The 13,588-nt window shown below is 41.3% G+C and overlaps 2 protein-coding genes across 3 annotated transcripts in view; one reads left to right on the top strand and one right to left on the bottom strand.

Annotated features, from left to right (window-relative positions):
• The window catches only part of GFM2 (GTP dependent ribosome recycling factor mitochondrial 2), a 54,593-nt gene extending 49,372 nt beyond the window's left edge, over positions 1-5,221 (bottom strand). Inside the window, exons 1-3 of one of the 2 annotated variants that reach the window (XM_046668278.1) lie at positions 5,075-5,221; positions 1,581-1,667; positions 255-339 (exon numbers count right to left, since the gene is read on the bottom strand). In XM_046668278.1, coding sequence (XP_046524234.1) covers positions 255-339; positions 1,581-1,643 — 148 coding nt within the window. In that variant the 5' untranslated portion in view covers positions 1,644-1,667; positions 5,075-5,221. The remainder of the gene's footprint in view (positions 1-254; positions 340-1,580; positions 1,668-5,074) is intronic. The other variant, XM_046668277.1, reaches the window with a different exon arrangement.
• A 116-nt stretch (positions 5,222-5,337) lies between these two features.
• NSA2 (NSA2 ribosome biogenesis factor) lies at positions 5,338-12,507 on the top strand. The gene is made up of 6 exons (XM_046667563.1): positions 5,338-5,495; positions 7,026-7,213; positions 7,518-7,668; positions 9,023-9,202; positions 10,915-11,107; positions 12,262-12,507. Exons 1-6 carry the CDS (start codon positions 5,493-5,495, stop codon positions 12,327-12,329), a joined length of 783 nt encoding a protein of 260 aa, XP_046523519.1. The 5' UTR covers positions 5,338-5,492; the 3' UTR covers positions 12,330-12,507.
• Positions 12,508-13,588: the final 1,081 nt, after the last annotated feature.

The following is a 13,588-nucleotide window of genomic DNA, read 5'->3' as shown; positions in this document are numbered from 1 at the left end:
GAGAGAGAGAGAGAGAGAGAGAGAGAGAGAGAGAGAGAGAGAGAGAGAGAAAGAGAGAGAGAGAGAGCGCGAGCGGGAGCGAGAGAGATGAGGAATGGGGGGGAAGAGGGAGGGAAGAGGTGAGGAGAGAAAGGCAGGGCAAGTGGGAGAAGGTGGGTGAGGGAGAAAGGGATGGGGGAGAGGCGGATGAGGGAGGAAGATGGAAAAAGCAAGCAAGCAGTTTAAGTAAAATCAGAAAAAGCTAAGATTTGTACCTGGAAGGGAACTGTAATTTCTTCCAAGAGGCACATGTGGCTTTAATCTTTTTAAACTTGCTCTTATTTTAGAGCAACACACATTCTAATGAGGAGAAAAAGAAATTTAACATTAATTTTATTTTAGCATGACTTATTACAGTAGTTTTAACATCATAACTATGCTTTGTCAGAGGATAAAATACTTTGAATCTCCTTAAAGTAGTCCCAATTTATTAAGTCCAACTCTTTTAGAAAGTGACACCCCCAAATTATGCTACAGGGAAGGATAAGATGAATACTGATCTGCTATTCTGAGCTGCCCTGAGATGACAGTTCCCCCAGCCCCAAAGCATACGTTTCCCGGAGAACGCGCCTGAAAGACAGACTCTCAGGCTCCCCCAGACAAGAGGACCAGAAACTCGGGGATGGGGTACAACAATCTGTTTTTTAACAAGCGCTGCAGGTGATTCTGACAGCTACCGTTGAGAACCACGACCCTAAATTTTCCAGAGTAAGACAGGTTAAATATCGTCTCTTGTCTTGGATGCTCCTTGGTTCTCCTCCATTGCTGCTAACAGCTGGTGGGGGTCATGAACTCCAAAACCATTAGCTGTTTTCAAGATTTATAACAATGGCTACACATTAGAATCACCTGGAAAGCTTTTTAAAAACATTTGTGGGGGGAGAAGTTAGGCGAACCAGGGACTGGCAGTTTAAAAGATCCCCCGGTATCTTCTCCTACTGTTCCCATATAGAGGTTGAATATTCTCCATCCCAATTTATCCCCAGACCGCTAGATACATGTTTAATGGCTGCCAGTATATGTGCAACAGTTAGTTAGTGCATGGAATGATTCTGGGCTGCCACAATCTGCCTTTTATGATATCAGAGAATTCATGCCTGTGCCTTCCATGTTATTTCTACATTAGTTACGAAGTTTCCAGCAATAAAACACTATTATCCTAAGAAAATGTTTCCACTCCATAATGACGAGGGTAAAATAGTATCTACCTGTCACAGGGTGTGTAGTCTGAAAGCGTCAGCAATGAAAACACTGAAGGAAAACTATGTAACTCCTTGGGCCACTAACGGCCTCAAAATGGAATAGAGAAATAGATGTTCTTCAAAATGCTGCACAGGTGATTTGAAAGTAGCAAAATGAATTTACAGACTCAAGATAAGGCATGCTTCTTCTTGGTTACAAGAGCCCGTCTCCCATATTCCCTGTTAAAAAACTGCTGACAATAAAGATACTAGCACTAGCACACGAGGCATACTCGGCCTTTTGAGAAGTAAAGTAACTAAAATTGTTGAAGCACATTTGATTTTACAAGAAAAGCTTACATTAATGTTCAAGCTGGATATTTTCTTATGATTCACTGCAAATATCCTTGAGCTGGACAGCATCTTGGCCCTCCAAACTGTTATTCTCTAAAAAAGAAAAATACAAAATTTTACAACTAAGTTTATGTATTACATGTCAGTAAGACATATGTAAGTAAGGCATGTGTAATACATGTGGTAAAATTGCATTACTGTTAAAAAGTAGGAACAATACTTTTAGCTATCAAAAATTTAACTCACCATTCAGAAAATAATAATTGTGATTAAACATGAGAAATAGTGTTCTCAAGCTTAAAATGTCCCTTATTTTCTCAACACACTTTAATTCTTCAGGTAAGCTATGAAGATATTATAGAAAAAGATTTATTGAAATTACAAAAATATAACAACCAAATGCATTTGTATGTAAATTTATAGGATTAAGTATAGAAAGGTAAGCATCTACATGTTAACTTGGTCGTTTCTCACCAGTAGTATCACTTTTTGCTTTATCTATATATTCTGACTTTTCTACAATAAATATGTAAAAATAAAATCATGTAGAAAATACACAAAAGCAAATCTTCTTCTATGATTATAGAAACTAAGCATCTTTAGTTTAAAAACATTTACTAAATATTCACTATGTTTCAAGTACACCATCAAAGCCATGAGAAATGCGTGCAAGCACCTGAGATTGGGAGGCAGGGAGACATGTAAACAGGTAAGGGTAAACCACTGTGCACCATGTTATGTAAGAAGCCATGTCAAAACTCATTATTTTTCCTCCTAAATCTGCTCATTTCTGTATCTTGAGACAAAAACATTCACCACCCTCATTTAGGAAGTCACCAAATCCTTTAGATTTTATTTCCTAAATATTTATCTTGAATCCACTCCCTCTTCTTCATTTCCAATGCCAATGTTCAGGATGTCTGCAAAATCATGCACATTAGATCCATAGATCCATTCTAAAATAGAACAACGAACATAATGGAATACAAAAAGCTCACTAATATGGTTTGATTCCACATTGCAACTCACCTTTAAGAAACTACCACTTGTCAAAGCCTGGTATAGTATCTAAGATGGTCCACAATTTTCTGAAAAGACTATTAATAGTCTCCCCTTTCCCAAACACATATATGTTTGAGGCTGGATTTTCTTCATACACTTCAGCCAAAAATAAATATTTATAAAGTAACATATTAAATAGAGAAGCAGATATAAAATACCAGCTGTTTTCTATTAAGCCAGACATTACAGAGACTTGCAAAATCGTAAAACACTCTTGAAAATTATTTTTGCTTTGGAAAAATATAGGTATTTTCCATAACGCTGTATTACTTACATTAATATTTAGTGAATTTATTATTTCTAAATGAATTACTAAAATATTTTAAAGTTTTGCTTTAATTTCTACTATTTGAGTATCAATTATAACCCACATAAACAAAATTCTTTGGAGTTCTGAATCATTTTAAAGAGTGTGAAGGGTTCATATACACCAAAAGTTTTGAAAACTTATTTCAACACCATGTTTCCCAAAGTGAATGCCCATGATTATTATAGTTTATAAACAAAAAAACTGTTTACTAAATACTAGAAAAAACAGCTGACAAAATCTGAGATTTTGTAGATAGAGTTGCTTAAGAAGAAATTAAATTTATTTACATAAAATGTGAACTAATTTAAGGAAAAATATTAAGTAAATAATAACACGGATGACATTTAGATATGACCGGTCTTAAAAGGTAGTACTCAAATCACTCGAGTGGGAAATGCTGCTCTAATCCATTCTTTACACATAGCCTTCAAATAAACCACCTCATTTTGTCACTTCCTTACTTAAAAACCTTTATAGGTTCTTAATACAACAAATCTGTCCCCAACTAGGGGACATTCACAGCCTCATACTCTCCTATTCCCTACTCTACACGGGGGAACTCTAACCAAAATTCCCCAGACACACGACGCTCTGACACCTTCACACCTTTGCGTGTAATGCTGCCACTGCCTGAACAGTCCTAGAATCCCCACAGCTCCACACCTGGCCCATTTCTACTCAGTCTTCAAGCCCCAGCTTCGAAGCCTTTCCTAACTTCCTAGAAAATTTTAATACTACCTTTTCTGTGTTTTCGTAACACTTGGAACTTCTATGTACTCATGACAACTATGGTAACAAGTTCTCTCCACTACTGTGAGCTCCCTAAAAGGAAGGCTCCTCTGTCAGCAGTGCCTAACACAATGCCTCAAACATTTTTTTTTTTTTTTGACTCATAAAGTCATTTATGGCTCTCCACTGACGTTCTTTTTCCTCATGGGTCAATGATCTTTAACGAAAATGATTTCATGCTGGTGCTACCAAGTGGGTTATTCTATAAGGCCCAGAACTCCTCAGGTCCTGGAGAACACACAAGCGCTCACTGCAAGTTCTAACACCTGATTTGTATAAGAAGGGCAGTAATGAGAAAATACGGGTAAATATCCATTCTACATTATTGGCAACAAGTCATACAACCAATAAACAAAAAGAATCCACAAATTATTTTTAAAAAATCAGTGGACTATCATGCCTGTAAGGCTTACTACACAAAAACAGGAATCATGGGACACTAAAGGACGATCACAAAATACATGAGTATGCAAGCAGAACTGAAGATGATGTCACTGAGGACCAAGTAATGTAGGAAATTAGATTCTAAAGCATCAAGTTAAAATAGTCTGTGTTTGCGGTTGGTGTTTGTTAAGCAGGAAGGGGAATTGGGGCAGTTGTAATGGCAAGACAGGAGGTCACCGAAGGCCTCAATAAAACAGCGACACTTAAGCAAAGACCCGAAGTGTGTGAGGGAGGCAATACGAGGGGAAGTGTATTCCAGGAGGAGAGATTACCTGACTTATTGTATCTGAAAATATACAAATGCTAGTAAGAATCAGTTCAGGTTTTAAACAAAATGACAGATCTCATTAGAAGATGGAGCCTTAAAAAGCTGTGTCCAATCTAAGCGCTAAGACCTAGGGGGATGAACATCCCGGCTTTCGCGCGGTTACTTTGGCTCCCATGATAACTAAACCAGGCACCAACCCGTGGGGCAGCTAAGGGAACTCCTGTGACTGGCAGCAAAAGGGGAAACCTGACAGCTCTCTCAATTAGACGTGCTGTCTCGGAGTGACCTCTTCCTTGGTGGCACCAGAGGACCACTACACGCCAGTGCACCCAGCACTCTGCCCAGGACACCGGAGGGCGTCAGGGACTTCAGATCTGGTCCAGAAACCAGAGCGCGGTCTTCCCTTCCACCGGCGGCCGAGGCCCGGGAGCCTCCCTCTCCGGTACCGAGAGCTCTCAGGCCTCCGCATCCTTCTCCGCCGCGCGCCCCACACAGCGACAGACGCGCAGCCCAGGCGCTCCCGCCGGAGGGCAGAGGCGCCCGCGCGGGGGGACACCGGGGCGGAGGCGTCCATCACCCGCCGGGACTGGCTGCGGGCAGGGGCGGCGGGCGCGGGCCGGTACCCACCTGGCGCTCGGTTGCAGCCTGGGGCCGGCCTCTCCCCGCCCGGCTGTGGAGAGGGGGAAGGCGAGCCGCGCCGGGCTCTGCAAAGGCCTCAGGCCGCCACACGCCACCTGCACGAGCGCGCGGGTCCCGCCAGAAGGACAAGTGCTCTCTGTCGCTCTGCCCCGCCTCCCGCCGCCCTGCCCACTTCCGGCGGTGCGTCACGCAACGCCGCCCGCCGGCAACTTCCGGCCTTCCCGCTATAGGCAGAAGACGGAGGCCCGGAACGGGTGTGTGGCGCTTTCTGTGGACTCCGTCGTTTTCGAAGTGTCCCTTTCCTGTCGCTGGGTGCGTGGAGTCGGCTCGTGGGTCTCCAAGACCCGAAAGTTGAGAGCTTCTTTGCGCCCCGGCGGCTGCGCGTGGCGGCTCGGCGGCCGGCACGATGGTGAGCTGGTCCCCTGGGGTGCTCGCGACGCGGGGCGTCTGAGTTGGGGCCCCCGGGAGCCTGGGCCCGGGGCGAGGGTGACGGTGAGGGTGAGGGCTGGTGGGCGGAAGTGAGGTCCCGCGGCAGGGACGCCGTGGGCTCCGCGGAGAGAAAGCAGCTCACTGTGGGGACAGCGAGTGGGTGTTTGCCAGAGCACAGCCCTTGGAGCGAGACAGGTCTCCCCGGAAAGTGCCTGGCTTGGCCGCTCGCGTGCGGTCCCCGGAGCCCAGCGCTGAGCCGTGCCGCGGGGACGGGTGGCCTGCCTCCCACGGGCCGGCAGCGGGGGAGTTGCGGAGCCGGGTCTACAGCCCGCATCTGCCTGCCGGATGCCCTCTCTCCCTCCTGCCTCTCTAATCTCTGTCTGCGAAATCGCGTTCCATACCGCGCTCAGGGTTGCTGCAGAGTTTATGTGCTAGCAGTTGACAATACACCTGATAGGTAGTACCTTGTTGATCGTTACTTAGCATTATTCTCCGTGCCGGAGTTGGCTTTGCTGCATCGTTGTTTTCTTTTTTGCAGTGTTAAAATGCAAATGGACTGGGGCCACGTGTTTAAGATAAATAAAATTGGCATGTAAAATAGGCACTTAAAAAGCAAAAGGGGATCCCATATATTGCTGGTGAAATGCAAAATAGTACAGGCACTTTGGAAAACAGTGTGGCTTATGTCTCCACAAAGACTTCTGTGCAAATGTTGATTCACTGAAAACTAGAAACGATGCAAATATCCATCAACTGGTCAGTGGATAAACAAACGGTGGTATGTCCATATAATGGAAGACTACTTGCCAATAAAAGGGATTGAAGTACTGATAGATGCCACAGCGTGGGGCAATCCCCAGGGCCTTATCCTAAGTGAAAAGCTGCATGCAAAAGGCTACATCCTGTAGATTCCATTTTTGCGTCATTCTGGCAAGGCAAAACTGGAGGGATAAATATCAGATTGGAGGTGGAAAAGAGGATTGCCTTCAAAGTGACACAGGGGTACTTCCTGGATATTCTCCATCTTGATGTGGTGGTTACAGAACTGTATAGTTTGTCAAAACTTAAAGCTGTACACCCACACCTAAAGAGCATATTTTCAGTGTGTTTAAATTTTACCTAAGTAAAACTGACTTAATTTTTTTAATAAGTATTAATAATGATGATGATGTTATTGAAAACCAGATTACTGATGTTCAGAAAAAAGAGAGAGAACATGGGATCAGGTCATCCTTTTTGTGGTCCAGTGGATTTTGGACAGTTCCCTCCAGTGAACAGTAACTTTCACTGAGATGATTACAGCTGTAAGTCCCAATACTTCATATCATCCAGGATCAAAATTTGTTTAGCTTACATCATGTGAATAGGTTTACTAGTGCAAGAGTTATTTAAGCAAGTGAACGTTTGGATGACATAGGGCCTTCTATACTTCATATGCTGGTCAAAAGAAAGTATTTTAGAATAATTGTCATTTTTTACAATTAAGGTAGCATTTCTTGTATTGTTATAGCCACAAAACGAATATATTGAGTTACACCGTAAGCGCTATGGATATCGTTTGGATTACCATGAGAAAAAGAGAAAGAAGGAAGGTCGAGAAGCTCATGAACGTTCCAAGAAGGCAAAAAAGATGATTGGTCTGAAAGCTAAGCTCTACCATAAACAGCGCCATGCTGAGAAAATCCAAATGAAAAAGACGTAAGTGATCATTTACTTGTAACAAGTTAACATATTTTGAGTAAGAGCTATTAAAACTAATAATCTTTGGGGCCGGCCCAGTGGCATAGTAGTTAAGTTTGCGCACTCAGCTTCAGTGGCCGAGGGTTCACGGGTTTGGATCCCAGGCGCGGACCCAGCACTGCTCGTTAAGCCATACTGTGGCGGTATCCCACATCAAATAGAAGATGGGCACAGATGTTAGCTCAGGGCCAAGCTTCCACATACACACACCACCCCACACCCCCACACACAAATAACCTTGAATCTTTTTTCTTTTTGGTAGTATCAAGATGCATGAAAAGAGAAACACCAAACAAAAGAATGATGAAAAGACTCCACAAGGAGCAGTACCTGCATACCTGCTGGACCGAGAGGGGCAGTCCCGAGCTAAAGTGCTTTCCAATATGATTAAACAGAAACGAAAAGAGAAAGCGGTAAGCACTGGAAATCTAAGTCTTTATTTCTTTTTTGTTCAAGAGAATTACTTAAATTCAAATTTGAGGTTCTTAGTTTGTTTCTTCAGTGTAATTGGAAACATGAAGTCCAACTGCTATCCCCATTATTTAGATATTGGAGTCTTTGTAAATTTCATTTTGCATAAAATGTTTAAATAATAAAAAACTTGCTTTATTATCACCAGAACATTTTAGCATTTAACAGGTTTTTAAAAATTTATTAGAATACCATAATCTTTAGTTTTTAAAAGAATTACTTAAAAACAAAAAGTCAGTAATCAGTGAATCTCAAATTCAGCATTTTAACGGCTTCCTATGCTTGACGACTCCTAATGCTCTGCTGTTGTGGAGCGAGATACGACTGCTGCTTGTTTTTACTGCCCAACAGTGTCAAAACTGTAAAAAAGTGGAAGTGGAGAACACCGTAAATGAGCTGACTGAAGTACATACTCCGCAGGGTGTCTTTCAGTATTTCTGGATTTCGCTTGGTGTCAAATTGTTAAATTCTGCTAAAAACAGAGAGGAAAAGGCATAGATACTATTTTTAAACACCTGTGGGTGGCAGCAGACTATGTGGTGTCTGTATTTAAAGAGCTTACAGTCTCCGAATTTGATTCAAAAAATCTTACTGCTGGTTTTTTGGTGTGTAATTATTCAAAATTAGAATGGTAGAACTTTAGCACCAAAAGAAACTTGAGAGATGATCCACTTCACCCCTCCTCATTTTATAGATGGGAAGACTGGCGTCCAGGAGGTTGTGAATCATTCTTCATGGGCACATATCTGAAATAGTGGAGTTGCTTCTAGAACCTGTGTCTTAGTGATAAGTCCAGAATTCTTTGTACTGCCTTGCACCGCTTCAGGTTTTTCACAGAATTTGCATTCTAGGGAGGTACAGAGTATCTGGTGATGATCTTGTCTTACTAGTAATGTAATCTAAAGATCCATTCAAGGATTGTAGAAATACGAAGATATATTAAGAGGTGGCGACAGTCTTCCAGTTTGACACTATTAACTATTTAATAAGCATACACACCACTGAGAGAAGTCACTGCCTTATTGCAGGTGGTATTTTTCGTCCATAACGAAGCATTAACATCTTTAGCTTAAGCGCACCATTTTATTTAACGTACCCATGGAATGTGAGCTTTACTAGTTCCAGTTAATTTAGGGCGTGTGAGGACAGTGCAGACCTCTAGACAACAGTGAAACCCACATCCTGTTGGTTAAGGAAAAAAGTGAATCTCCTACTTTGTGCAACTAAAACGTATTTGACTTTTTATTCTCATTGTCTTTTACTCACAATGCAAATACAACTGTGGTCTGTTTTTAGGGAAAATGGGAAGTCCCTCTGCCGAAAGTTCGTGCTCAGGGAGAAACAGAAGTATTAAAAGTTATTCGAACAGGAAAGAGAAAGAAGAAAGCCTGGAAGAGGATGGTTACTAAAGTCTGCTTTGTTGGAGATGGGTTTACTCGAAAACCACCGAAATATGAAAGATTCATTAGGCCAATGGTAAGTCTCTTGCAAGAGTACAGTGGCTTAAATATTAGTTCCTGTGTTAAACTGAAAAAAGTACGTTACAATTTCCTGAAATTCCTAAAATTGATACAAAAAACAAGCTGAAAGACATTTTTAGGCTATTTTTATTATTTTAAATTATTGATAGTGATGGCTTAGCACTATCATCAAGAATCTTGTCTTCAGCTTCTTTAAGAGACTTGAGATGAAAAAGAATTTCCATTAGAGACATTGTCAGTGAATCCTCACTTTTAAACATGACCTATTAGAATCTTCATTTTTCACAGTCATTTTTCTCATTCAGCAAGTGGTCTACTGTATGCCTGACACTTGTTGTCTTTGAGAACAGTTAGAAAACTTGAGTAGGACTGTTTTTCAAGAGTCACTTCCAGTTTAGTAAGAGAAGTATCTTAATGCTTTTGAAAACATTCAGTATGCAGTCATTGAAAAAAAGAGAATATAAAAGGTGGGACTTTAATTTTTGTTGACAGCAGTGATAGTCAAAACCAGTCTCCACCCCCATATAATTGAAGATATATTTTTGCAAAGTCCCTTTAAACAGACTGAATTATTCTCCCAGCTGGATATCCAGCCTGCTTGGAGAATCAGAGGGAGGGAAGTTGGCAGTGTCACTCTAGCTCTCAGCCTGAATAACCTTTAATGGATTAAAGCGTTGTCAAACAGCCTGTTTCTGTAAATAGAGTTCTGTTGGAACACAGCCATGCCCCTTCGTTTATGTGTTGACCACAGCTGTTTTCTTCCCGTGGAGTTTGAGTAGTTGCAACAGAGACCTTACGGCCTGCAGAGCCTAACATGTTCACTGTCTGGTCACTTACAGGAAATGCTCACCCACTCCTGGATTACATCACAGACTCCCTTTGTTTTGATTTCATATTCATAGTCTTCTAAATACTGACCTTACCAGCTCTACAGGGAGAGAATATACTAGCCAGGCTGTTGTAGGCTTTCTGTAGCTTGGCAGATATAGTTCTTATTCTGAATTAATCACATGGCATTCTGAATGGTATAAGTTTCTAACAAGCTTGATTAATGAGTCCATTACTAAGAACTTGACTTAGTATTATTTGTCCCCTACTCCCATACAGGCAAAAATCAAATTTTAGAGACGGCAGTCTTGTGGCTTCCAGAGTGCTACCCCCCGAAAGACCATGTGTAGGTGCCCAGGTGCTGGGCTCTCTGCAGTCTTTGAGCGGTATTACCGTCAGCACAGAGAAAGCTGACAGCCCACCCCTTGTTCCCCATGGGAGGGAGCTGAGCAGGAGGACTTGAAATCAGGACAGTTCAGTTTGATTCTGTCTACACGCCAGTTAACCTGGGAGTAAGTCATTTAACCTGCTCATCTTTGTTTTCTCATTTGAACAGCAGTAGGGGTTGTGGGGTATCCTGTTTAAACGAGCTGTGGCGTAACGCCTGGTGTGTGTAGCGCATCCTCAGTGTAGACAGCCCACCGAGGGAAAGCTGAGGAGGGCGCTAGGGAGCTGTCCCACGGTAAGCACTTCTCAGGAGCACACATTTATCCCTTAACTGTCAGGTTTTTAGTCTGTAGGATTAATTTTATTTTGATGCTTTCAGATTTTACTCTGTTCAGTCCTTTTTTTTTTGGGAGATGACTGGAAAAGGAAAGCAACAAGGATCATTCCTCATTGTTAACGTTTTGTGTTTTGGACTTGTGTTTGACTTGCCAGGGCTTACGTTTCAAGAAGGCCCATGTAACCCACCCTGAACTGAAGGCCACCTTTTGCCTGCCCATCCTGGGCGTGAAGAAGAATCCCTCCTCCCCGCTATATACCACTTTGGGTGTTATCACCAAAGGTACTGTCATCGAGGTGAACGTGAGCGAGCTAGGCCTTGTGACACAAGGAGGCAAGGTCATCTGGGGTAAGTTCGTTTTTTAATGTGGGGCTGCTGCTGTTAGAGTCCTAAAATAGAAATTTTCAAGCTGACAAAGTACACAGCAAATTTTAATGCCAAAGAGCTAGATAAGTTAAACTTGATTTAAATCTTTAGGAAGAAGACTTTTTGTAGAAAAAGTATTTGGGAATGCAATTCTTTTTAATTTAGCTCATTGGTTTCAGTTACGTAAGGTGTACTACATTGCCAGATTTATTTTGATGCTGTTTATTTAAAAAGACACTATGAGGGAAGCAGATGCAAAGTTAGGATTATAACTAAAAAATATTGGAAGAAAACACAATAAATTAACCACGAGCCGGGGAAGGGAGGCATACATCAAGCACATGGCCACACTATTTCATTATTAATTAAAAAGTGATGTGTGTCATGTGGCAGTTTAACATTTTTTCCTCACTTTCTTAGTTTTCTACTTTTAGTCCCCAGATATTTCTAAACTTTAATGTTCTTTGAAAGGAACAAATATACCGTATAACTTAGTGAGTCTTCATATGAGGCACTGGCCCATACTTCACGCTGGCTGACCTAAATTTTAAAATAGGTTGTTAAACTGATTTGAAACTTTTTTTTTAAACTTGAAGCATTTTCGCATAAGAATTACGTGGAAAAGTAGCAATGCTCAGGTCAATCCACTACGGCTTGTTAATACAGCATATGAACAGAATGGAGCTGACCACCATTTGTAAAACAGTATTTATATAAAAATTGTATTCAAAACTCAAGCTTAGTCTTGAGTGATTTAATTTTATAAAGTCTCATTTATCCTACTATCATTCATTTTCTTCTTTCTTAAAAGTGGTAATCAGAAATATTTTGGGCAGGGGCTGGTCCTGTGGCCAAGTGGTTAAGTTCGTGTGCTCCACTGCAGGCAGCCCAGTGTTTCATTGGTTCGAATCCTGGGCGCGGACATGGCACCGCTCATCAAACCACTCTGAGGCAGCATCCCATATGCCAAAACTAGAAGGACCCACAGCAAAGAATATACAACTGTGTACTGGGGGGCTTTGGGGAGAAAAAGGAAAAAATAAAATCTTAAAAAAAAATATTTTGGGCAAAAGGTATACTCTAAAGTTAATTTCTACTGGCTAACATCCATCCTTTTTCTGTTTTGTTTTCCTTAGGAAAATATGCCCAGGTTACCAACAATCCTGAAAATGATGGATGCATAAATGCAGTCTTACTGGTTTGACAGCAGTTTCCCACAAGTAGCTCCTTAATGATTATTGAAGACTACATACCAATCAATCAGGAAAACCACCATTACTGTGATGTTTCTGAATACTGCCAACCAGCCTTACACGTCTGCAGTCATCAAGAGAACTATTTATTCTATTGTAAAAAACAGTAAAATGGCCCAGTTTTACAAATTGGTCTTTATTTTTGGGTCTGTTTAGCATTCATATGTTCATAAAATTCAATGATTAAAAAAGCAGTGATAGGGGCCGGCCCCGTGGCCAAGTGGTTAAGTTCACACACTCAGCTTTGGGTGGCCTCGAGTTTCGCCGGTTCAGATCCTGGGCACGGACATGGCACCACTCATTAGGCCATGCTGAGGTGGCATCTCACATATCACAACTAGAAGGGCCTACAACTAAAATATACAACTATGTATTGGGGGGATTTAGGGAGAAAAGGCAGGGGGGAAAAAAGATTGGCAACAGTTGCTCAGGTGCCAGTCTTTAAAAAAAAAAAACTGATAGAAATGTCCTACTTCATCAGTATCTGCATTAATAAGTGGGTACTCAGCAATGCAGACTTGTCATTAGTGGAAAAGCCAGTGCATCTGAAAACCTTGTACCATAGAGGTTAGTGCACACTTGAATATGGGGCCTCGGCTATGAGACTGTCGTGTGAGACCTTACCTGAAGTCGTTTCCACCTCACTGTTCACCATTCACGAGAAATGCAGCGCTAACACACGGCCATGTTTCAGTTTATGAAGTGCTTACATGCAAAGTATCTGAGAGAAGGCATACTACACTAAATAGGAAGAGTTCAGAAGAACTTAGACAAATCTTTTCACCTGTGATTAATCCTTAATTTCTTCATACAGTCAGTCAGTGAATTAGTATTTTAAATATTTTTTCCTGTCATTCATATATAAAATGCCTACTTGGAACTGTATTTTTTCATTGAAACATGAATAAAAATATACCAGGATGTTTATACTTTTAGCATTTTCCATATTCTAAACTTAGGGTAGTAATTTATATTTCTAGAATGGTAAAAATTTGTTTGAATAACTCCAGCTAAAATAGTTTTAAAAAAGCCTGCGGTGATGCCCTTAAAAAGGAATTTATTTGCAGTTGCTTAGATAATACAAAAATGGTCATGTTTTAGGGTTGTAACTTGGTCAGAGCACTTTTGTGATCTGAATTATCTATTTGTGGCTTTGAGCTTTAGGGTGTCTAGATACTACATGAATCTATAATCACAGTAATTGTTTCAA

Source organism: Equus quagga, chromosome 7 (assembly GCF_021613505.1).
Source record: "Equus quagga isolate Etosha38 chromosome 7, UCLA_HA_Equagga_1.0, whole genome shotgun sequence".
Classification (NCBI taxonomy): domain Eukaryota; kingdom Metazoa; phylum Chordata; class Mammalia; order Perissodactyla; family Equidae; genus Equus; species Equus quagga.
This window is presented reverse-complemented; position numbering and strand designations above follow the sequence as displayed.